General features: G+C 47.2%; 1 protein-coding gene across 9 annotated transcripts in view; it reads left to right on the forward strand.

Annotated features, from left to right (window-relative positions):
- The window catches only part of LTBP3 (latent transforming growth factor beta binding protein 3), a 91,042-nt gene that overhangs the window by 61,239 nt on the left and 5,736 nt on the right, over nt 1–24,067 (forward strand). For 8 of the 9 annotated variants that reach the window (XM_029614038.1, XM_029614042.1, XM_029614041.1 and 5 more), the window contains 9 exons: nt 6,618–6,746; nt 7,093–7,260; nt 7,995–8,078; nt 8,289–8,417; nt 13,055–13,192; nt 13,277–13,417; nt 14,425–14,586; nt 15,854–15,934; nt 16,728–16,859. In XM_029614038.1, the coding sequence (XP_029469898.1) occupies nt 6,618–6,746; nt 7,093–7,260; nt 7,995–8,078; nt 8,289–8,417; nt 13,055–13,192; nt 13,277–13,417; nt 14,425–14,586; nt 15,854–15,934; nt 16,728–16,859 (1,164 nt within the window). The remainder of the gene's footprint in view (nt 1–6,617; nt 6,747–7,092; nt 7,261–7,994; nt 8,079–8,288; nt 8,418–13,054; nt 13,193–13,276; nt 13,418–14,424; nt 14,587–15,853; nt 15,935–16,727; nt 16,860–24,067) is intronic. The other variant, XM_029614040.1, reaches the window with a different exon arrangement.

Consider the following 24,067-nt stretch of genomic DNA (forward strand, 5'->3'; position numbering starts at 1 on the left):
GAAAGTTACTGACCTCCCTTGATCTATCCGAGGCCTACCTATATATTCCAATCCGTCTAGAACACTAACGCTTCCTACACTTTGCGGTACTTGGGCGCCATTATCAGTTCCGGGCACTGCCCTTTGGCCTAGCTACAGCCCCCAGAACATTCACCAAAATTTTGGTGGTCTTGGCGGCAGCAGCATTGAGAAGAGAAGGAATCCTAGTACACCCGTACTTGGATGACTGGTTGATCTGAGCCAAGTTCATGGAGAGCCCCCGGGTGACCATCAAGGTGACCACATTGCTTCAGGAACTTGGTTGGGTAGTAAACCTGGACAAGAGCAGTCTCAATCCTTCCCAGTCCTTGCAGTATCTGGGAGTCCAATTCAACATCAGGCAGGGCAAGGTCTTCCTCCCGACCACATGGATATGGAAGTTGATGTCCCAGTGCGTCAGTTGATGAACACAATAAACCCGACCATGTGGAGCTATCGCCAAGTTTTCATTTTGATGGCGGCAACCTTGGAAGTAGTACTGTGGGCGAGAGCACATATGCGCCCACTTCAACACTCTCTGCTGTCATGTTGGAACCCGCAGTCTCAGTTTGATTTGGCTCCACATACCGATGGGTCTGCTCTCACCTCCAGTGGTGATTGCAGGAGGCTCATCTGAGGAAGGGTGTGTCTGTGTCCTCCCCAAACTGGCTGCTTCTCACAACAGACGCAAGTCTCCAGGGCTGGGGAGCTCACTATCAGAAGCTCATGGCCCAAGGATGTTGGACGGAGGAAGCCTGAGCAATAAGGCTGCCATGCTTACAATTCAGCCACAGACTCCAGGGTCAAGAGGTCCATGTAATGTTGGACAACGCAACGACAGTAGCCTACATCAACTGCCAGGGAGGAACCAAGAGCCAGCAAGTGTCTCTGGAGATGGACCTCCTTATCTACAAATGATATTGGCCTCCCACAGGAGAGTAGGCGTTGTTGGAGAAAGCCTTTCAACTGATAGTAGATCGCTGGGGCCTCCTGTCCATCGACCTGCTGGCTTCATCTCACAACGTGAAGGTTCCTTGATTCTTCAGTCTCAGAAGAGATCCATGGTCCCTGGGAATCGATGCACTCGTTCAGCTCTGGCCGGAAGAAGAGTTACTTTGTCTTCCCTCTGTGGCCCCTGCTGGGCAGGGTCATTCACAGAATCAAATACCACAGGGGTTTAGTCCTACTAGTAGCTCCAGATTGCCACATGCATCCGTGGTATGCGGACATGAGGAGACTCCTGGTGGAGACCCCCCTGTGCCTCCCACCGCACAGGGACATGCTATTGCAGGGACTGGTCCTTCACAAGGATCTGAGTTGATTCTGTATTACAGTCTGGCCCTTGAGAGGGCTCGCCTGATGAAGTGAGGATATTCTGCAGCAGTAATCGTCTGAAGTTCTCCATGTTCTTAGCGTATGCGCAGGTGTGGAGAGTATTTTTTAGGCCTGGTGCAAGGAGCGCGATGCCCCCCCCCCCCAGGCAGTCCAAATCCCACTTATTTTGGAATTTTTACAGGATGGCTTGAATAAAGGTTTGGCCCTTAACTCCTTGAAGGTACAGGTGGCGGCTCTCTCTTGTTTCAGGGATGAAGTGGAGCCTCCCTATCTGCTCACCCGGAAGTGGTACATTTTCTGAAGGGAGTGAAGTACCTTCGGCCTCCACTATGGTTGCCGGTTCCATTGTGGAATCTTAATCTAGTATTGGAATTTTTGGCAGGTCCCTCTTTTCGGTCGCTGTGCAGTCTTTCCTTGCATTTATTAACCTTGAAAATGGTGTTCCTGGCGACTGTATGCTTGGCACGTCGCATCTCTGAATTGCAGGCATTGTCGTGTCAGGAACTGTTCCACCGGAACCGGCAACCATCTTTCGTACAGTTCCATCTTTCTTGCCAAAGCTAGTCTCGGAGCTTCATTTGAACTTTGAACTCTTTCCTTCCACTGCTCTCCAGAACAGACCCAAAGGCACCTAGAATCTTTTATAGTGCTGGCCACCGCTTATTACCGGCTTTAGTAGCATGAGATCTATTTAATGTTTGGGTACTTACCAGCAGTGGCATGCAGTTAGGGCCTTCAAGAGATTCAGTGAATCCCCAGCCCATAGGTATCACTATGGGCCACCTCAATTTAATATATCAGATTGGGCAGGGATAAATCAAACCCCTGCCCGATCCAATCAATGGCATTACACAAACCCTGGCCTACAGTACTCCCCACAGGCAATATTAGTCGTGTTTATCCAAACGTCATCTCCTGCTGCTGCAGTGCCAATCTTACATCTCTTACCACAAGATCAGCCCCGTGGTAGCAGGAGATGACATTAGGAAAAACACAACTTCTGCCGCCACCTGCCTGACAACTCGGTTTTGAGGTGGCTGAAGAGAGAGGATGCAATGGTTGCCAGTGGACCCCATCCTGCTGGAGGCAGAAGGGAGAAGGAGGATGCGGTGGCCACCAGCAGACCCCATCCCACTTGTGGCAGAAGGGAGGATGATCCAGTGGACTCCATCCTGCTGGCGGCGGAAGAGATGAGGACGCAGTGGCTGCCAGCGGATCCCATCCCACTGGCAACTGAAGAGAGAAGGATGATGTAGTGCCGCTAACAGAACCCCATCCCGCTAGCGGCTAAAGAAGAGGCCCAGGCCCTGTGTGTGTGTGTGTGTGGCTGAGGTAGAGCTTGTGTGTGTGTGTGTGTGTGTGTGTGTGAGTGACTGCTGGGGTGGGGTGAGGTGGGTGTGGGTGTGGATGGGTGAGATCCTGTGTATATGTGGGTAAGAGGCTGTGGTGTGGGTGTGGGTGGGTGAGATCCTGTGTATATGTGGGTAAGAGGCTGTGGTGTGTGTGTGTGGCTGGATGAAAGCCTGCGTGTATATGTGGCTGGGTTTGTGGTGCCTTCACTAACCCAAATGGAAGCGTGAAAAACTGAAAATGATTCCCTAAAATTATAAAATGTAAGAATTTCTGATGTTGTTCCCAAATGGGAATAAGCAGATAAGCCCCAGTCAAATCTGACGATGCCAGGATTCTCCTTTGCAGACCACCACTATCACTGATTGAAGCGTCTCAGTTCGGAACTGTGGCACTCTGAGAGCCATATTTCCTAAATGGAATGCTTTCCTTTCACCTGTTCCCCTAGGGGAACTGGCACAATTGCATTAAAATGTCTCAGGCGTGCTAATGTGGTGCAAACCACTGCCCGCTTGGTGTGGGAAGGGCAAGAAGGGATCATGTAAGTCTCTCGAATAGGACAAGAAAATTCCAAGGAAGAGTAGACCAGCCTCAGTTCATTGCGTAGCCTTACTCACCCCGGCTTCCTGACCCGGAGCCTTCTTGGTCCTGAAAAGACCCGTTCTGCCTGAACCTTGCCTCGGCGAGGAGGCTGGCTCTCTATTTGATTGATACCTCCTGCTTTCTCTAAATCTCGGATGAAAGAAAGAACTCTTCTTGTTCCCTTCGGTTTATCATTGGATGACTTATGCCATTTGGACTCCCCCAGGTGCTTTACCACCTGCTCCAGGTCTTCCCCAAATAAGAGTTTGCCCTTGAAGGGGAGAGAACCCAGCTGTGATCTGCTGACCAGTTTCTCAACCAGGGAAGTCTGGCCATCGCTGCTGAAACCATAATTCTCGTGGCCATACAAATGACATCTTATAAGGCGTCTGCCACATAGGCTACCGCCGCCTCCAAATATTCCGCCTGCTTGGTAGAAGTCAAAGAGCCTTTGTCATTCACTTGAGAGTGCTGCACCCACTTCAAACATGGTCTCTGCATAAAGCTACTGCAAACTGCTGCCCAGGTGCCTAACGTCAAGAGCTCACAAATCCTCATGAGCTTCATCTCTAACTTCTGATCCTGCATGTCCTTCAGCGCTGCTGAACCTGCCACCGGAATAGTGGTTACCGGTGAAACCAAAGCGTCTCCATCAGAGTTGCCAAAATCTCCAAGGCCTCCTCTAGTAAAGGATAGATTTTTGCCACAGCTCTCCCCAACCTTCAGGCCAGTATCTGGAAGGTCCCACTCCCTGACCACTAGCTTCTTGACCGATTTATGAAAAGGAAAAGACTTTGCCAGTTCCCTCAAGCCTTCCATGACGGGATCCTCCCCTTTGTGGTCAGACTCCTCTTGTGGAATTTTTGATCCCTCACTCCTTCAATACATGTGTGAGTTTGGAGCCAGAATTCGTCCTTCCAGAATAGTCTGACAATCTTAGGATCATCTCCCTCAGTTACCGGCCCTTCTTCCAGATTGAAAGGATCTTTTGCTGAATCCCGATCTGGAGTATTCCTTCCTGGACCATCATTACCATCGGAATCCTCTGACTCTGTCACCAAATTGCTATGCTGGTCACTCTGACCTAGCATGCGAAGGTTACCCCCAGACTCCATCTGTGAGTTCAATTTCCTAACCTTAGCCGGTCCCAAACCACTCAGAGTGGGAGCCTTGCCTCCTTGCAGCCCTCCTAGCCAGGAAGGAGAAGAAATTCTGTAAAAAATCATCTGAATCAACTGGCCCATCTGATTCCTCCTGATCGAGGACTGGCTCTGAATGGCCGGGAATCATGGAGGTGGAGAATCCGCTCCCTCTCCCAGGCCCTCCATGTTAGCAGTACCTGCCAACAAAATGGCCACTGTTCCCGCACATTCCACGCGGTCCTCACTGCTTGCCCCGATGATCGGGTGACTTTCCATTCCAGTGCTGCTGCTGCCCTGGTCTCCCTGGTGTTGCCCTCACCTCTGGAGACGCAGCGAACACAGAGACCCACTGAAGTGAGCCGTCCGCCTGAGCCGCAGCTCCCGCCACCTTTTGGAACTGGCACCAGGAAAGGAAAACACCGCAGCATGCGCTGCCGGCTTCCCTTGCTGCCACGCACACTCTGGACTCACCCGACCGTGACTGAAAGAAGCCCTGCCCTCAGTAAGAGCAGCAGTCCCCCTGTCCTCCCTGCTACCACAAGGCTGGCTCCTGTGTTCACCGTTAGCTCCTTTTCTCTCTCTTCAATTTTTCTTCTATTTTTTTTTTTAAACCAAGGTGATGGTGGTGGTAACGTTGGCTCTGTGGAAGGAAGGAGTCTTGGTACATCCATATCCAGACAACTGGTGCATTTGTGCGACGTTGGAAGCACTGTGTCACGACTCAGGGCAGAGGGTCATGGGCAGGTTGCAATCTCTGGACTGGGTAGTAAACCTGGAGAAGAGCAACTTTGTTCCATCCTTGTCACTGGAGTATCTAGGGGCCAGATTCGATACCCGATTGGGCAAGGTGTTTCTCACAGCGGACAGAGTGGCAAAACTTCAGGTGCAGATCCGCTGCTTGTTGCAGTTATCGGTACCCCTCAATCCCGACTCCAGCTCTCTCCAATTTTAACAAAAAATAAACAAACAAAGGAAAATGAAATTTTGAACATACTAATGAGGATTGCACGTGTTTCTGAATGCCTATATTGTATCACCTTCTTTTCTATCTAAGAGGCTATCAAATAAAAAAAAGAAAAGATGATTCTGCAAAAAAGGTACTTTACACTACAGTGAATGAGAAAAGGAAGGGACTGCATATTGTTGATGCTCAATGAGCAGCCACGCAGCACTGAGCCCACGGTGGCCACTGAACCATGAGGCACTTTGTTCCCGCCTTCGGGATAACATCCGGGGCCTTGGCGAGGTCCTCGGGCACGGTGCTTGTTATTGCCCAGAATCTTGAGCTGTGCCAGATTGAGCAGGGCATAGAAGAGATCCTTCGGTGGGGGGAAGTTTTTCCACTGGTGTGTACTCTGCTCTTTTCTAAAACGATCAAAAAGTACTGAAAGAACATAATCTGACCTTTGTATTGAAACTTTTCCTTGGTGTGAGCCTTATTTAACACCAACATTTTGTCCTGAAAATTATACAGTTGCATGATTTCAGTCTGGGGCTGATCAATGCGCCCTCTCTATCTCCAGCAGACTGCCTTTAACCGGCAAGTCCAAGGCCTCTGGTATCCAAGCCAAGAAGAAGGCCTTCGGATCTGTGCTCGCCTTCCCCCTTCCAGGAAACCAATAAGTCACAAGTTATTTTTACAGCGTTGATTCTCCATATAATCTAGCTTGTCCAACAGTGCACCTAGTCTCTTTTCTATGGTATCAGCTTTCCTGCTGCTTTCTTATCAGAGAAATCTCCAAAACCTCCATTTTGTTGAGTGCTGCGTAAATTCGGGAAGAGTTCTCTTGCACAGAGGCAACAAGTGTCACAACCTTCTGAGCAACCACAGCCAGGTTATTAATATCTGATGTAAGTTTCTTAAAGAACGTTTCAAACATTTATTGCAGTTGCTTAATGGTTGTCCGGTGGCATGGCTGGCAGCGGCCATTCCTCATCCGAGGCCTGCTCTTCTGGTGAGTTCACTTTGTCACTTGATTACATTGTACCCACACGTCGAGGTTTACCAGCTTTCTCAGCCCACGTAGCTGGTAGCGAGACAAACTCAATGCAGTTTCAGATAGGAATCAAGGCCAGGGAGATGAGGAGTTCACACCTTGCACGTATGCTCTTATTCAGCGCATCATGTGACCCCCTGAGGTGACCACTTTTATCCTTTGACCTTCTTGCCTCTCTCTGTCTGAACTCCAGATATTGACGAGTGCACTCTGGACCCCAACCTTTGTGGCCCCCACGGTGTATGTGAAAACATTGATGGTTCCTTCGTCTGTGTCTGTGATGATGGCTTTGCTCCATCCGAGGATCGTCACAGCTGTGAGGGTGAGCAGAAAGCTACAGAGGGGGAGGGTGGGGAAGCATTGTCCTTGTGCACATCTAACACAGCCGTGAGGTGAAGAGAGTGCTGTGGAGAGGGCAGGGTAACAGTCCCTGGGCGTGTCTGACACCATGCCTGTGAGGGTGAGGAGTGAGGAAAGTAGTGTCCCTGACTATTTGTGGCGCCGTGACTGTGATGATATGGGGCATGCCCTGGGGGGCAGTATTCTAGGATATGCCTGACACACCACAAGCTGTGAGGGTGAGAGAAGTGCTCTAAGGTGGGGAGGAGTGTCCCTGGATACGCCTGAAGCTCTCCTCCCTCTCTTTCCCTCTCAATTTGTTTTCTTAGAATCTGAGCCTCCATTCGAGAAGAAGGAGTGCTACCTGAACTTTGATGATACTGTGTTCTGCGACAGCGTGCTGGCCACAAACATTACCCGGCAGGAGTGCTGCTGCTCCCTGGGAGCCGGCTGGGGTGACCACTGTGAGATCTACCCCTGCCCCGTCACAAATTCGGGTAAGTGCTTCCTCCTTGGAGGTGGCTGCATGCATGCCTTGTTTTAACCCCCAAGGTACGAAAAGTAAAAATCATTCCTCAGAGATTCTGCTGTTTGGCTGTCTGCACATTATTTCCACCGCTGCCTATGAGAATTCTCCCCCATACCCTTAAAAGCACAGGGGACAATAGGCCAAGAAGACTGTGCACAGTCAAGACTCACAAGGTCCATTCAAAACATTTTTAGCCTACTCTTCAAAGGGATGGAGGCTTATGCGATCACCCTGTGGTGTGTGCGTGTCCCACTAATAATTTTGCCATGTCAGAGGCCGTGTCAGAGGGGGCCAAGAGGAGTTGGACATGGGTATTTTTTTATTTTTTTACAGATTCATGTAGTTCATGAATATGTGCACGCAATTGGCATTCCTTAATTTTTTGGCTATATATCCATTCTGCTTCCTATCCACACCAAGTTTGTATATATTAGGGGATCCACGAAGATTGTGACGTTGGTATTTATTTACAACCATGCAAAACATTTTGGTTTTGCATCCAGTGCACACCAAATTTTCAGGAGACGTCAGGGGGACCAAGGGGAGTCAGACCCAGGTATTTCTTCCTGGCATACAAGTGTACCCTTTCTGCAGAGTAGGTGCCACTAGCTTTATATGGAACTTCTACTGATAGGCTGTATTTTTTTGGACCTTTTATTTTAACTACTAATGTTCTCTGCTTCGTTTTCTGCTCTTTCTCAGTTGAGTTCCATTCACTCTGTCCAGACGGCAGAGGCTTTATCCTGGATGATACTATCTTGAACTATGGCATTCCCGCCCATCGAGGTAAGTGCTGCCTCCCTGGTGGGGAGGGGAGGAGAGGATGTGGGATGCAGAGGATCTGCATTCACGGATGCTAAGATTCCCCTATCACAGAAACATGAATCGTGCGGAGCCTTCTCCACCCGACTATAGGCCCACAAGCTGTGGCCATCCCTTCCTCCCACCCTCCCTCGCCTTCCTCCTCCTGCATTGCTAATCCTAGTCTCCTTCCAGATATCGATGAGTGTGAGCTATTTGGGGAAGAGATCTGTAAGGAAGGAAAGTGCGTCAACACCCAGCCAGGCTTCGAATGCTACTGCAAACAGGGATTTTACTACGATGGAAACTTGCTGGAGTGTGTCGGTAAGCGAAAGAGAAGAATCCATCGGGTAGAGGGGATAGGAGAGGCAATGACAGATTGGGGGGAGGGGGCCAGAGGAAGGGTAAATTGTCCTATTGACAAGGGCACTTCACTGCTGATAATTTGCCAATCAAAGCTTCGTTATGCAATAGGGTGATTCTAGTGACATGTTCAAAGGGATCTACCTGGCTAAGATCAAAGCCTTTTAAAAATGTCCTTGGTTGAACAATCTAAATTTAGCTACTTAATTTTATTAAGCGGTTATCTTCAGAGGCATGCTAAGGGAGGGCGAGGAGGGCGGTCCGCCCCGGGTGACAGCAAGGAGAGGGGTGCCAGCAACTGTGCGACCAATCAACCTCTTGTCGTCATCCGAGAAGAAGAAACTTTCCAGCCAGGAGCAGCGGGCCAGCAGGGAGCCCAAGCCCTTCTGGTCGAAGAGAAGAAGAAACGTTCTAGCCAGGAGCAGCGGGCCAGCAGGGAGCCCAACCCCTGCCGGCCGAAGAGAACAGGCCCAGAGCAGCACATCTGGGGAGGCAGCAGGCCGCCAGTGGAGCCTAACCAGCCTGCAGCCTCTCTTGCATGCCCGCCTGTGCACAGCTTCCGCCCACCCCCCCCCCCCCCACCAAGCAGGAAGCTTGATGGGCCGTATGGCCTGAAATAGCAGGAGGCCCTTGGGCCGTGGTGAAGCTCATCCTGCCACGGCCTGAAGACAACAGGAGACCATGATGTGTGAGCTTGTGTGAATGAGTCAGAGCCTGTTTTGTGTGTGTGTGTGTGTATGTATGAGAGGGTGTGTGGGTGTGGGTATATGTGTGTGTGTGGGGGTGTGTGTATGAGAGGATGCCTTTGTGTGTATGAAACATTGAGTGTGTAGAAGAGTGAATGTGTGTGTGCCTTTGTATATATATGAAAGGGTGTGCGTGTGTGTGTGAGGGTGCCTATTGGCATGTATGAGAGGATGTCTGTGTGCGGGGGTGGGGGTGAGAGAGAGGAAATGTTTGTGTGTGCCTGGGTGAGACAAGAATTGTGTGTGAGAGATATAGAGGAAGCGTGCATGTGTGAGAGAGACAGAGGGAGCATATTTTGTGTCTTTCAGTGTGTGTGTGTGTGTACCCCCAGTTCAAAACAATCTCAGGGTGACAGGTATGGAGAGTGGGGGATTTTTAAAATCCTTATTTTTAATTACGGGTGTCATTTGATGTCTGCTGTTTTGAATATTTTATCAATGTTTAGTAAATTTTTAAAAATTTGTACAGGAGCTTCTAATTATTGAATATTATTCTATTTGTCAGCTGTTTTGAAATGTATATTTTTTAGTATGGTTTTACTATTCTGATTGATATATATTTCTTGATTGTATTGTTTTGAGGAATAGTGATTTTCTGCTTTTCCATTGTTGCACTGCTTACAGAATCTGACTTGTGGTTTCCAGCTCAGTTTTTGTCTGCATGTGTGCATGAGAGAGATAGAGGAAGTGTGTGTGTGAGAGAGATGGAAGTAGCATGTCTGTGTGTGAGAGAGGTACAGAGAAAGAGTATGTGTGTTGCTATCACACACACACATGCACCCTCTGTCTCTCACCAAGCATGTATGTGTGTGTGAGAGAGAGAGAGAGGGAGCACATTGTGTGTGTGTGCGTGCATGCGTGCCCCCAGTATACAACAATCTTAGGATGACAGATATGAGAGCGGGAGATTTTAAAAATCCTTATTAGTTTTAATTATTGGATGTTATTTGATGTGTCTGCTGTTCTGAAATATTTTATCAATGTTTAGGAGATTTTAAAATTATATATTGGGGGGTGGGGGGTTGCCAAAGAAGGATCTACCCCAAGTGCCAAATAACCAGAGGCGTACCTAGAGAATCTTTTTATCCATTCAAATTCTAGATGGTGGGAGGACACATTGGAAAAAGAAAGGCAATTAGAGTTCATTTTTAGCCATAGCTGCCTAACTTCTTTGGATAAATGTAGGAGCTGCACTAGAAGACCTACATTTAACTGGCTGGCACTCAGCAACCCACCCTGATCTCCTTTCCCGCTCTCCTGACAGTTACAATAGAAGAAAATAACTGGGAGCCTGATCCTAGTCCCCCTCCTGCAGAGCACCTTCCCTACCTCCAGAAAGGCAATATGTAAAAGCCAACAAACAAACCAAAAAAACCCGTGCCCCTCCCTCCTTACAACAAAAAAGCAAAAAGTGGTGGCTTGCCAAGCCTCTCTCTCTCTTTCTCTCCCTGCTGTCACAGACATTGTTCCCCCACCCTGACCCTGACTTTCAGTCCCTCCCCAGATGAGGGGCTCTTTCTTGACAGTGCAGTGAATAAATGAATAGAAAGCGCGGCTAGGAAGAGAGACCGATTGACGTTCTGATGGTGGGGGACAGGATAGAAACAGGCGGCCAATATCTGCACAAGGCAAAACCCTTTCCCGCTCATTTGACGTAAAATCTTGCCTCAAGCCCCTTAGCTCAGGAGGGGTTGGTTGAAGATTTAATTAAAGTGAGTGGGAAAGGTTTTTGCCTTGCGCTTTTACCTCCTTTCCACAGTCTGGCTTTTTTTCCAGCCGGCCAATGTCTGTGAGATTGGGCAAGGCAATAGTTTATTTTTATTTATTTTTTTTACAGGTTTGCTGTGGGGAAGGGATTGAGGTGTAAGAGACTGGTGGGCAGGTGGTTATTTCTAACGCTTTAGTTTTCTGTTGGGAGGGAAGGATATCTGGGATCCAGGACAGGGTTTTTTGGGGTTTTTTTTCACATTTCGTTCCTGGGGAGGGAGGGTGAGAGGGGGATGAGGCTGGGGAGGGGGGGGGAACTTCATTTCAAGTTTGTGGGAAAAGAGGGGGCTCGCTGGCTTCATTATTTTTTCCTACAAAGAAGACTTAGCTGGTTCGTGCTGACTGTCACCACTAACTGGGGAACCCAGCCGCACTAAATTTAATCAGACAAATTTGACTTGCTAGATTTAGGGGAATTTTCAACTAAAAACTAACCCCCTCATTTATCAAAAAGGCCTTATCGCGTGCGATAGCACCATAATAGCCTAGCTGGCGGGCCGATACAGTAAAATCGCGGGAGAGTGGGCGCCTCTTTTTGGACAGGAGTGGCGGCTGTCAGCGGGTTTGACAGCCAATGCTCAATTTTGCCAGCGTCGGTTCTCGAGCCTGCTGACAGCCACGGGTTCGGAAACCGGACATCGGCAAAATTGGGCATCCGGTTTTCAACCCTCGAGCCGCGGGTTGTATGTAGGAAATACCACATTCTGGCACTTCTCTCAAAGTGCGATAACGTTATCGCAATGTGCGGTAACTTAGCTCTTCGCATAAAGCGCTCTTGCGATAAAGTGCCTATTACCATAAAACACGCCCCTTTTTCTATCGCAGGCAATATTTAGTGCATTTTGTTAAATCCAGGCCTAAGCCAGTTAGGTTTTGCTGAAAATTTGCCTGTAGATAATTTTTTTTAGCCAAAATGAAATGAGGGTGCTGCACCTTTAAAATATAAAAAAACACATCTAAATTTGTAATGAAGAACGCAGACTGCAGTGGAGGGCCGAGGGTAGGCATGGAGCGGGGAATAGCACGTTAAGAGATTTTTGTTGCAAGTCACACAAGGAGTTGGGACTGGAACACAACACAGAATTTGCACTGCTTTCTGCCCAGCACGGAGGAAAGGGCTGCGATAGTGCTCAGGACATGGAGAAGGGAGGGGTGCTATACAGGTTGAGGGATGAGGTCGCTGAGTGTTAAAAGACTGAATCTTGTTTGTTTATTTAACACTTGCATGCCACGCTTCCAAATTGTATATCCATCCAACGCGAATTACATACCACATACATAATCATATAAAATAAATTACATCTAAATCATAGGAACAGACATTAAACAGAAAAATGAATAATTGTAACTGATCAGAGATTTGCAGCTGTTACCCCTAGGCCTCTCTAAACAGCAGAGTTTTTAACCGTTGCCTGAAAACACATCAGTCACGTGTTGCAACTGCCCTGAAATAGCATTCCATAACGCTGGCGCCAGCATAGAAAAAGCTCTACCCTGAGTTTGTACAAGTCTGTAACCCTTTAACGGGGGTATCCGCAATAAGTTTGTCCCTGCACAGCGCAAAGTCTTTACAGGAGTAGACCAATTAAGTTTAAATTTTAGTGAATATGATTCCTCTAAGAAAAGTAAATTGTCTATTATTACTAACACTGAAAATGTACTTCTCCATTTTACTGGGAGCCAGGGTAGCTGCTGGAGAGAGGGACTTGTATGTTCGTATTGGCTTACCCCACACAGCCACATTTTGCAGTAATTCCAGTATATTTATTAACTTGACAGGTAATAATAATGTTGCACCATAATCTAAATGTCCCAGAACAAAAGATTGCAGTACAGTTCTAAACAAAGAGGTTGGTAACAATGCCCACAAGGACCTCAGCAGCTTTAATTTAAAGAAACATATTTTTGACAGATGATGAATATGAGGAATCATATGAGGCGGCATAATTCCAGGACTGCAAACCTCGGAGAGCAAAGGCAAATTTATCACCTTCACAAGAGATTGTATTAACATCCCTGGAAGCCCCATGTTGACCAACCCATAACACTTTTTTGTTTTATCTTGGCTGCTGTCTCATTTCTAAGATGTGGACGAATGTCTGGATGAATCCAACTGTGTGAACGGCGAGTGCGTCAACACCCAGGGGTCTTACCAGTGCAACTGTCCCCCACCCACCACGTATGCCTCTGGACCCAAAAAATGTGTGCCGCCCAGCGAGATCGGTGAGTACCATCCCACTCCGCCGTGCAGGGGAGAGTTGCCACAGTTCCTTCCTCGAAACTCACCCCACCCTTCACTCTTCTCAGATGTGGATGAATGCCAGGATCCATCCACCTGCAGAAACGGGCGTTGTGTCAACACTGCCGGCTCCTTTTACTGTGAGTGCAGCCCACCGTGGACCCTGGATGCCAGTGGGAAGGAATGCTCACTGGCAGAGTCGCAGGGAGGTAAGAAGGTGCGGCGGCGGCGCTGGCCTCTGCTCCAGAGATTGGCCCCAACAGCCAACATGGGTGAAGGGAGTGGAAAGAAAAAAGTCTTGCATGTACCGTGTAGGGCACAGACGTGGGCAGAGAGACACTCTCTCTTATCTGACAATGTGTGCGCTGCAGCCCCTTTGGGGAGCCTGGCTATGAGATTGTCACCCCCTCCTGCCCCGTTCCCCCATCCCCAGTCCCATCTGGGGCCAGCCAAGGGAGGGGGCTGGAATTGAAATCCCTTTCCTTTAGAGGACTGATTGAGGGCTATGTGCAGCGTGCGCTTCTCCTGATGACTCAGGGCAGCGCCGAATGCGTTTGGTTTCCTGGTCGTCAGAGTCCTAGAATATCATCTGTCAACTTGTGGGGGGGTTCAGGAAGGCTGGTGTGAGATGAAGGGACAGATATGGGCAATGTGGCACGCACATGCGGGCCTTTGGCGTATGAATGAAGCAAAAAGATTTCACATAGGGTAATGTCTCAAAATGGGTTGAGCCTGGGTATGTTGCATATGATCTCAGTCTCTCAAATTCACTGCTGTTGCTCTTTTTAATTCTTGCCTTGTGCCAGAGAGCCTCCTGGAGTTCATAAGGTGTAATATGCACAGGCAACATATCTACATGTGCCTGGAAGTTTTGTTTTTTTGGTTTTTTTTAAGGCCAGTGGCACCAATACAATTGGGACTATTTCTGTATCTTTCTGCCACATTTTCTTGCTCTCTGATTGCATCATTTGATACTTGAGGATCTTCTCTGTCTCAATACGATCCTGCTATTTCTATCAGCAATGCTGTTCTTGTGCTTTTCTCCTCCCCACGGAACAGGAAGATTTCACATTTGTACAGGGCCGGCAGTGCTCTGGGGATCAACCTTCACCACCATGCCTGAGCTTTGGAAAATGATGCGCTGCTGTTTGGAGGTCAGAGGTCATCTACTGCTGCTTTATCCATCTGTCTACTCTTTCTTTCTTTCATCTTGCAGACCGGGCGGCAGAGAGGCGGGATATCTGCTGGAGACAGCGTGGAGAGGATAACATGTGCTCCATGGCCTTGAATGGTTTTCATCTCAGCTATGAGGAGTGCTGCTGTAACCATGGCAAGGGCTGGGGGTTCCAGTGTCAGCCCTGCCCTCCTCGGAACCCAGGTACCCTAGAATATGCTCACAGCAACGGTCTGGGAACCCCTAGAACATGCGCGGCATGCACAGGGGCCCAGGAACCCTCACCCTCTGCAAACACACACCAGGGTTTATAGGAGCCCCACAAACACACTCGGAGCAAGGGCTCTGGGGAAACTAGCTCGCCCCTCAACAAATGCACAAACAGCCAGGGCTCCAGGAAACCCCAGAACATAAAACACGCAATGAGATCGCCAAGAAAATGCCTCCTCCCCACCCTCACATGCACACACCTGAAGGCTCTGGGAATCCTGTTTCCCAACGCAAACAGATATAGCGAGGGCTCTGGGATCCTCCAGAACATACATACAGACATAGGAAGAGCCTAGAAACTCCGCTTCCTGAACACACACACACACACACACACACACACACACTGAAAGCTCCAGAAAACTCCCCACACATAGACCCACAAATACACACCAAGCAAAAATAGCAAAGATCCCTCCACTCCCCAAACACACTCACACTCTGAGGCCTTAGTGAAACTTTCCCCTCCATCCCACAACAACGCACATGCATGCACATATAAACAACAAGAGCCTAGGAAGTTTATAAAATCAGGAGTGAGGTGGAACAGGTAAATAAAAGATGGCTTTTTACCCTTTCAAATAATGTTAAAATAAGGAACACTCCATGAAACGAACAACCAGCAGATTCAAAACAGATCGTAGAAAGGACTTTTTCATTGAGTGCACTATGAAGCTGTGAAATCTGTTGCCAGAAGACGTGATCAAGTTGACTAGCAAAGCGGGGTTTGAAAGAGGTTTTGACAAGTTCTTGGAAGAAAAGTCCATAACATTATTAGCCAGGTAGAGTAAAGAAAGCTATTGCTATCTGTGGGAGTGATTAAGAGGAATTGGGTCTACTTTATGGGATCTGCCAGGGTACTTGCAACCTGGATTGGCCACTGTTGGAGACAGGATGGACTTTGGTCTGATCCAGCATGGCAATTCTTGCATTCTAACCCATTCCTCCCTTGAAACTTGCACACGCACGCTGTGAGAGTCCAGATACTCCTAGAGAATACCGCGAGGGCCTGCACACTTGCGTATGTGCGCACACACAAGGATACAGCCACCCTTCCCCTCACCTCCCCCCCCAAAGATGCATCATCTGTGATGTACATGTATATTTAACCTGTATATGGCAAGTGTTTGCCTTTGTGACATGCATGTAGGCTTGACATTTTTGTGACAACTGTAACATGCTTTCCTTGTCTCTGTGTCTGCAGGGCAGTTGTGTCAACACTCTCAGAGTGATGGGAACTCCTTCTGGGAAACCAGTCCTTTATTCCTGGGGAAAAAACCCAGAGGTGAGTCCTAAGAGTCTGGCAGCTGGCTTTCACCTATCCACTGCCTAGCTCAGCTCAGCTCAGCTCTCCTCTCTGACTCTCTACCAACTCCATGGCTCTCCCCCCCCCCCCCCCCCCCCTCCTCATGCTGTATCCCCTACATGCTCCTCTGCCCTTTTCTTCTCACCCATTGTGGCTGCTCCTGGTACCAATTCCTAGCTCTCCTTCCTGCTTTCTTACCTGCTGTTTAGCTGTCCTCCCTGCCCCTCTCTGCAACCAGCTCAACTGTCTTCTCCTCACCTCTCTTCCTTGCTCTAGGCCTGCCTTGCCTTGCCTCTCCTCTTTCCCTCTCCTCTCCCCTTCCTCTCTGTACATGCATTGTTTGTTGCTCTGTGTTCATCTCTTTCTTTGTTTAAAACTAATCGGAGAAAGTTCTTTTTCACTCAATGCACAATTGAACTCTGGAATTTGTTACCAGAGGATGTGGTTAGTGCAGTTAGTGTAGCTGGGTTTAAAAAAGGATTGGATAAGTTCTTGGAGGAGAAGTCCATTACCTGCTTTTAATTAAGTTGACTTAGAAAATAGCCACTGCTATTACTAGCATCAGTAGCGTGGGATCTTCTTAGTGTTTGGATAATTGCCAGGTTCTTGTGGCCTGGATTGGCCACTGTTGGAGACAGGATGCTGGGCTTGATGGACCCTTGGTCTGACCCAGTATGGCATGTTCTTATGTTTGTCTCTGACTCTCCCTCCACCCTTCCTTCAGTCATATTGACGCCTGCTTTCTTTCCCCTCCCTGCCGGTGCTGCTGAAGAAGAGGACAGCTCAGAGGAAGACTCAGATGAGTGTCGCTGTGTGAATGGCCGCTGTGTTCGGGGTTACTATGGCTTCTCCTGCGAGTGCAGCACCGGTTTTCAGCTGGACAGCTCTAGAACCCGCTGCATTGGTAAGAAGAGGAAGGGAGCTAATGGGCAGCATCTCAAAGAAGGCGAAGTGTGGCAGATGGGCGAATCATTGAAGAGGGGAGGATAAGAGAGAGCATCTGGCAGAGAGAGCTGCTGAGGGTAGGGCTACCTGGAGAGTTAGGCTACAGGGGGAGGAAGCTTAGGGAGCTAGACCATTAAACCCAAACAATATCAAATCCTTCTGAAGCTAGTTGTGTGTGTTAAATCCAAATGAATAAATCCCTAACCTAACTTCTAAGGCTATACAGGTTTAGCATTTTAAGGAACTTAAACTTTGTTAAGCATACCTCACTTGCTTGGTAACTTATCTGCTTGGTGTAAAGGTAATCCCTGCAGGATCCCCTGGCCTTGACCACCTAGGTCTATGGGTTTGATCCCCACTGCCCCAATAGAATATGCCTAATAGCCCCTCCTGGGGGCTTTCAATCTGAGGGGGGCCGATGCAATAAAGTGCACTCAGTCTAGCACACAGGTTTATTTATTTATTTACTGATTTTTGTATATCGTCATTTGGTGTAGCCATCATAACGGTTTACAACAGTAATAAATTACAATAAATTGCACTGAATTAAAAATAAAAATGAAATAAAATAACATTAAAGTAAAAGTACAATAAAATAACATAAGATATGAATACAGTAAAAAATAAAACAGTAAAAATAATAAAAATACATTCAAATTCTGATTGGAACTTAAGGCAGGGAATGGGAATGAATGGTGTGTTTACTAAAACAAAATGAATCTTGATGTATTGAGACATAAACATAAAATAACAGATTAGGGCCTAGATCGGTTTAGTTAGAATCATTAAAAGCCTTCATAAAGAGCCAAGTTTTGATCTCTTTCTTAAATATCTTTAAGTTTGACTCTAGCCGTGTTTCTGTGGGGAGTGTGTTCCAAATCTTTGGACCTGCAAGGGATATTGCACGTTCCCTTATTTGCGTGAGCTGTGCTGATCGTACTGATAGAATAGAAAGAAGGCCCTTATTAGCAGAGAGCAAATTTCTTTGGGGTACATGTATTTTAATTGCCGTGTTAAGCCAATCTGTTTGTTCTCTGTACATGATTTTATGGATAATTGTTAGGATTTTATATTCTGTTCTAAATTTTATTGGAATCCAGTGCAGGGATATCAAAACCGGAGTGATATGGTCTTGGACGTGCGTTTTGGACATGCTAGACTAGCCTCGATGCAATAAGGACGTTAGTGTGTCCAAAATACACACCCAAACAACTGTGTAGCCAATACCGCTCATCAAATGTAAATTGCATATAAATGAGACTGTTAGCTATTACCCCTGATGCAAAAAAATCACTGGGCGCCCAACATGCACTTTTTAACATGCAAATTTAACTCCAGTCCCAGAGCTGGCATTAAATCAATCCACGAGTCAAGGACTCAGGAGAAGTTTAAAAAAAATAGTGTCCTGTGTGGTTCCTACTGCTTGCGATGTGTAAGAATAAAGGTATAATGTAATGGATTGATGAAAAAAAAAAAAATTCTGGACGCATAATATACACACACAATAGACATGGTCCAGGCCGATTTGGCCCCTTGCTATTGTGCGTGTATATTTGGCATTCAGAAATCAACCTGAAGCGGAATAAAACAGACGCTCATATCGCATGCCTGTTGCAATTATGGGCACACATCCATGACTCCTGGGTGCCCGATGCATTTAAGCGTTAAGGGCACGTAATTCTTCCCTAGTGCTTCCTTTTTAATGCAGCAGCTCATTAAAATATAGCATCGGCGCACCCAGGAGAGGTGGCTGTGCACACATTAGGAAACCTTTTTAACGTGCGTCTTATTGCATCGGCCTGTTAGCTTCTCTGGATGTTCTTGGTAAAATCTGGCCACCAGTTCTTTGGCATAGACATATATCTACTTTATGGGATCTGCCAGGTACTTGCAACCTAGGTTGACCACTGTTGGAGACAGGCTGCTGGACTTGATGGACCTTGATCTGACCCAGCATAGCTGTTCTTAATATTCTTATGTTCTAAATTTCATATATCACCTAGGATTTTCAAGAGTGATAAGGGGGAACAAGCCGTTATGGCCCATGTGGTATTAGTGACATAGGAAGGTGCAGGAGGGAGGTCCTGCACCTTCCTATGGGGTAGATTTGGGGTAGAAGACTGAAATCCAGAACCTGCAAGGTGGCATTTTCAGAAATGCTCCTTGTGCAGAACCCCAGAAGCAGGCTGAGGCCTGGTGTATCAAACAATGTTCCTTTTGTGGGCGGTGTGCACAAAAAAGTTCTTGTGTACAAATTTCTGTGCAGTGTTCTTTAACCACCGGTTACGTTTTCCTTTTCTTGTGCTTGCTGTTTTCTTGGGTGCACTTGTTTCACAACTTGTGCTCATAGCTTACAGGAAACATTGATCTCAATGTGTGGATGAGACGATGGTGCAGGAACATTTGTTAGGACCGGGGGAACTTTTTGGGGAAGGACCCTATTCCGATGGGGATGGGATCCACCTTAATCCGTACAGAACCCAGCTGCTGGTACTAACCATTAAAAAGGAAATAGAACAGATTTTCAACTAGATCATGAGAAAAAACTGACAATTCCTCAGGAGTGCATGGGTTTGGAATGAGGTATCTTCATAGGATACTGCTAGAACAGGAAAGTTAGAGTATATTGATAGCAAGGTTGTAGAAAAGCTGAGGTAACTCAGGTGGATTTAAATGGAGAGCAGACAGATATGAAAGATTCTAAATTATGTGCATCCAGTCCTAATAAGTGGATTGTGTTTAGGAAGAAATGGATTATATTAGGTGTTAATAAGCAAAATCCAGAAGTCTAAAAAAATGTGACTGAAGAGTTAGAATGTATGGTACTAAATGAAGATGTAGGCATGACAGGCATCTCAGAGATCTGGTGGAAAGAGGATAACTAATAGGATATTGTGATACCATGATACAAAATTATATCGAAATAACAAGGTGAATGTCTCTTCAGCATGTACCAAGGAGGTAAAGGTTTTAGGTGCCATAAATGACTGCTTCATAGAGCAGCTGGTCCTGGAATTGACAAGAGAGTGGGCTACTTTATATTTAGTTTTCAGTGGAACAGAGGGACCTAGTGCAAAGGCTAATGGTTGTGGAGCTGCTTGGCAACTGTGATCATAATGCAATCAAATCTGATCTCACTGGATGGAGAAATAAAACTACTGCAGTAGCATTTAACTTTATAAAGAAACTCTTTAGTGAGAAGGAAACTCAGTGAGGGGGCTGTTCAAAATGGAATATTGTATATTTACTTCGCAGTGGCTTCTATGATCATAACTATGTACATGTTTGGGATGTAATCTTGGTCATCGTTGAATTTTTATATTGCTGTGTTTTTCCTATGCTGGAGTGGTGCCACAAGATTGGAGAAGAGCAGTTGTGGTTCCGCTCCACAAGAGTGGTAGCAGAGAAGAGGCAGAAAACCACAGGCTGGTTAGCCTCACTTCGGTGGTGGTAAAATTAATGGAGACTCTGCTGAAGGAAAGGATAGTGAATTATCTACAAACTGGTGGGTTGCTGGATCCTAGACAGACAAATCTGATTGATTTTTTTTTTCTTGGGTGACTAGAGAATTGGATCAAGGAAGAGCGAGGGAAAAAAATTGCGCTCTCCAGTTCTGATGAGACTTGCCATCTTCCCTTCTTTGCCTGTGGTACACGCAGGGCAGGCCGGGCGGCTGATGCTCCTAACTTGCACGCATCCAATACAGACGCGTGCATAGCTGCGCGCACAGCGGTGTGCATACCGGTGCGCACAACTAAGCGTACCCCGTGCGCATAACTACATGCATAGCCGCATTTACAACTGCACACGCGCAAACACATAGAGACAATGGCACCGGCGCCCAAGAAGGCCAGAAGGCACTCTCTTTGCACAACTTGCCACATAAGGACCACGCAACCTGAATTGGAGTCCTGCCTGTGTCAACATTGCGGAGAAGCCCAGGGGGAACCAAAATCTGGTCCCTTACTGTCGGGAGATGGTTTCGGAACTACTGACGATAGCTCCCCGGATCTATGCATCTCCGAGATGGCTTCCCCACAGGAGGGCACCTCTGGGGCCCCTACTCCAACTCCCCCTGGGATTAACATGGACCCAGGGACCTTCTCCTGGTTGGAATTTTTCCAGGGGCTGCAAGCCTTCGTTCAGGCACAATCAGCCTCAGCTGCGCCCCAGGCTCAACCCCTGCTGGAAGCACAAAATCCTCCCGGCCCTGCTCAGATGCCTTGAGATATGCCTCGCCTAACCAAGAACTTCCTAAAAGGGACCCAGACCCCTCAGATGATGAGAGTGACTCCCTGGAAGAAGGAGAAATCCCTCCAGGAATGGAACCATACCGAACCATGCTTCGCTTCTTCCTCAAGGTCGAATTACCAGCCCTGGTTTCCCAGACTCTGAAGACGCTGGGTATTCCTGGCATGGACCCTAGGGCGGAACCAAAGAAGAACCCCATTTTGGTGTCCCTTCGTAAGCCCTCATGCAACTTTCCAATGATGGAAGCCATCCAGGAACTGATTGACCTGGAATGGGATGCCCCGGAGGCCAGCTTCAAAGGGGGTCGGGCCTTGGAAGCCCTGTACCCTCTAGAACCAGCGACCAAGGAATGCCTGCGTTTCCCGAAAGTGGATGCTATGGTCTGTGCCGTCTCAAAGCGAACAACGTTTCCCGTTGAGGGAGGAGCTGCATTGAAAGGCACTCAGGACAGACAATTGGAATCCATCCTTAAGCAGGCCTTCGATGCAACAGCAATGACACTGCAGATTGCTTCCTGCTGCGCACTGGTGGCACATTCCTGCTTGCTCCTCTCGAGAGAGGCAAATAACTCCGGTATGTATACCGGTGAGACGATGGAACCTGCAGCAACCTTCCTCACGGACGCAAGCTCAGACCTGGTGCACACTTCAGCCAGGGGCGTTGCCTTGGTACTAGCAGCCAGAAGACAACTATGGTTTCGGAATTGGTCTGTGGACGCAATATCTAAAGCGAATCTCACATGAATGCTTTTTAAAGGCTCTCTCTTGTTCAGAAGCAATTTGGAAAAGTTAAGCCAGTATATGGGGCGAATCCCCAGTGCCTCTGCTACCGGAAGATAGGAATAAAATATCTCAGCGTCCCTCCCCCAGAAGAACCAAGGGCAGAGGATCGCAGTGCTTTAGACCCTACAGGAACTCGCAGTTCCAGACATCTCGTCCCTCCGGAAGGTCCCAGCCCTTTCGGAACAGACAGACCAAGAGGGGAGCAGGCCCGGGGGCAGGCGCCAGCCATGCTCCACAATAAGAATGGGATGACCCATCCACAAGAAGAGGATATAGGGGGTCGACTTACCCTCTTCTACCAAAGATGGGTCGAGATAACGTCGGACAAATGGTTCTAATCATTATTCGAGAAGGTTACTCTCTGGAGTTCCACAGCATCCTTCGAGACAAATTTATAATGTCACCCTGCCACTCCCACTTCAAGAGACTGGCAGTACAAACCACTCTAACAAGAACATAAGGAATTGCCATGCTGGGTCAGACCAAGGGTCCATCAAGCCCAGCATCCTGTTTCCAACAGAGGCCAAAACCAGGCCACAAGAACCTGGCAATTACTCAAACACTAAGAAGATCCCATGCTACTGATGCAATTAATAGCAGTGGCTATTCCCTAGGTAAAATTTATTAATAGCCATTAATGGACTTCTCCTCCAAGAACTTATCCAAATCTTTTTTGAACCCAGCTACACTAACTGCACTAACCACATCCTCTGGCAACAAATTCCAGAGCTTTATTGTGCGTTGAGTGAAAAAGAATTTTCTCCGATTAGTCTTAAATGTGCTACTTGCTAACTTCATGGAATGCCCCCTAGTCCTTCTATTATTCGAAAGTGTAAATAACTGAGTCACATCTACTCGTTCAAGACCTCTCATGATCTTAAAGACCTCTATCATATCCCCCCTCAGCCGTCTCTTCTCCAAGCTGAACAGCCCTAACCTATTCAGCCTTTCTTCAAGGGGAGCTGTTCCATCCCCTTTATCATTTTGGTTGCCCTTCTCTGTACTTTCTCCATCGCAACTATATCTTTTTTGAGATGCGGCGACCAGAATTGTACACAGTATTCAAGGTGCGGTCTCACCATGGAGCGATACAGAGGCATTATGACATTTTCTGTTCTATTAACCATTCCCTTCCTAATAATTTTTAACATTCTATTTGCTTTTTTGACTCCTGCAGCACACTGAGCCGACGATTTTAAAGTATTATCCACTATGATGCCTAGATCTTTTTCCTGGGTGGTAGCTCCTAATATGGAACCTAACATCGTGTAACTACAGCAAGGGTTATTTTTCCCTATATGCAACACCTTGCACTTGTCCACATTAAATTTCATCTGCCATTTGGATGCCCAATCTTCCAGTCTTGATTGTGATTTAACTACTCTGAATAATTTTGTATCATCCGCAAATTTGATAACCTCACTCGTCGTATTCCTTTCTAGATCAATTATATATATATTGAAAAGCACCGGTCCAAGTACAGATCCCTGAGGCACTCCACTGTTTACCCTTTTCCACTGAGAAAATTGACCATTTAATCCTACTCTCCGTTTCCTATCTTTTAACCAGTTTGTTATCCATGAAAGGACATCGCCTCCTATCCCATGACTTTTTAGTTTTTGAAGAAGCCTCTCATGAGGGACTTTGTCAAACGCCTTCTGAAAATCCAAATACACTATATCTATTGGTTCACCTTTATCCACATGTTTATTAACCCCTTCAAAAAAATGAAGCAGATTTTTTAGGCAAGACTTCCCTTGGGTAAATCCATGTTGACTGTGTCCCATTAAATCATGTCTTTCTATATGCTCTACGATTTTAACCTTGAGAATAGTTTCCACTATTTTTCCCAGCACTGAAGTCAGGCTCACTGGTCTATAGTTACCCGGATCGCCCCTGGAGCCTTTTTTAAATATTGGGGTTACATTGGCCACCCTCCAGTCTTCAGGTACAATGGATGATTTTAATGATAGATTACAAATTTTAACTAATAGATCAGAAATTTCATTTTTTAGTTCCTTCAGAACCCTAGGATGCATACCAAGACTACTCAGTCTGAAGGCAATAACTCCGGTTCCCACGCCCCAACAAAATACGGGGCGCTATTCCATTTATTTTATCATTCCCAAAAGGG

Source organism: Rhinatrema bivittatum, chromosome 8, assembly GCF_901001135.1.
Source record: "Rhinatrema bivittatum chromosome 8, aRhiBiv1.1, whole genome shotgun sequence".
Taxonomy (NCBI): Eukaryota; Metazoa; Chordata; class Amphibia; order Gymnophiona; family Rhinatrematidae; genus Rhinatrema; species Rhinatrema bivittatum.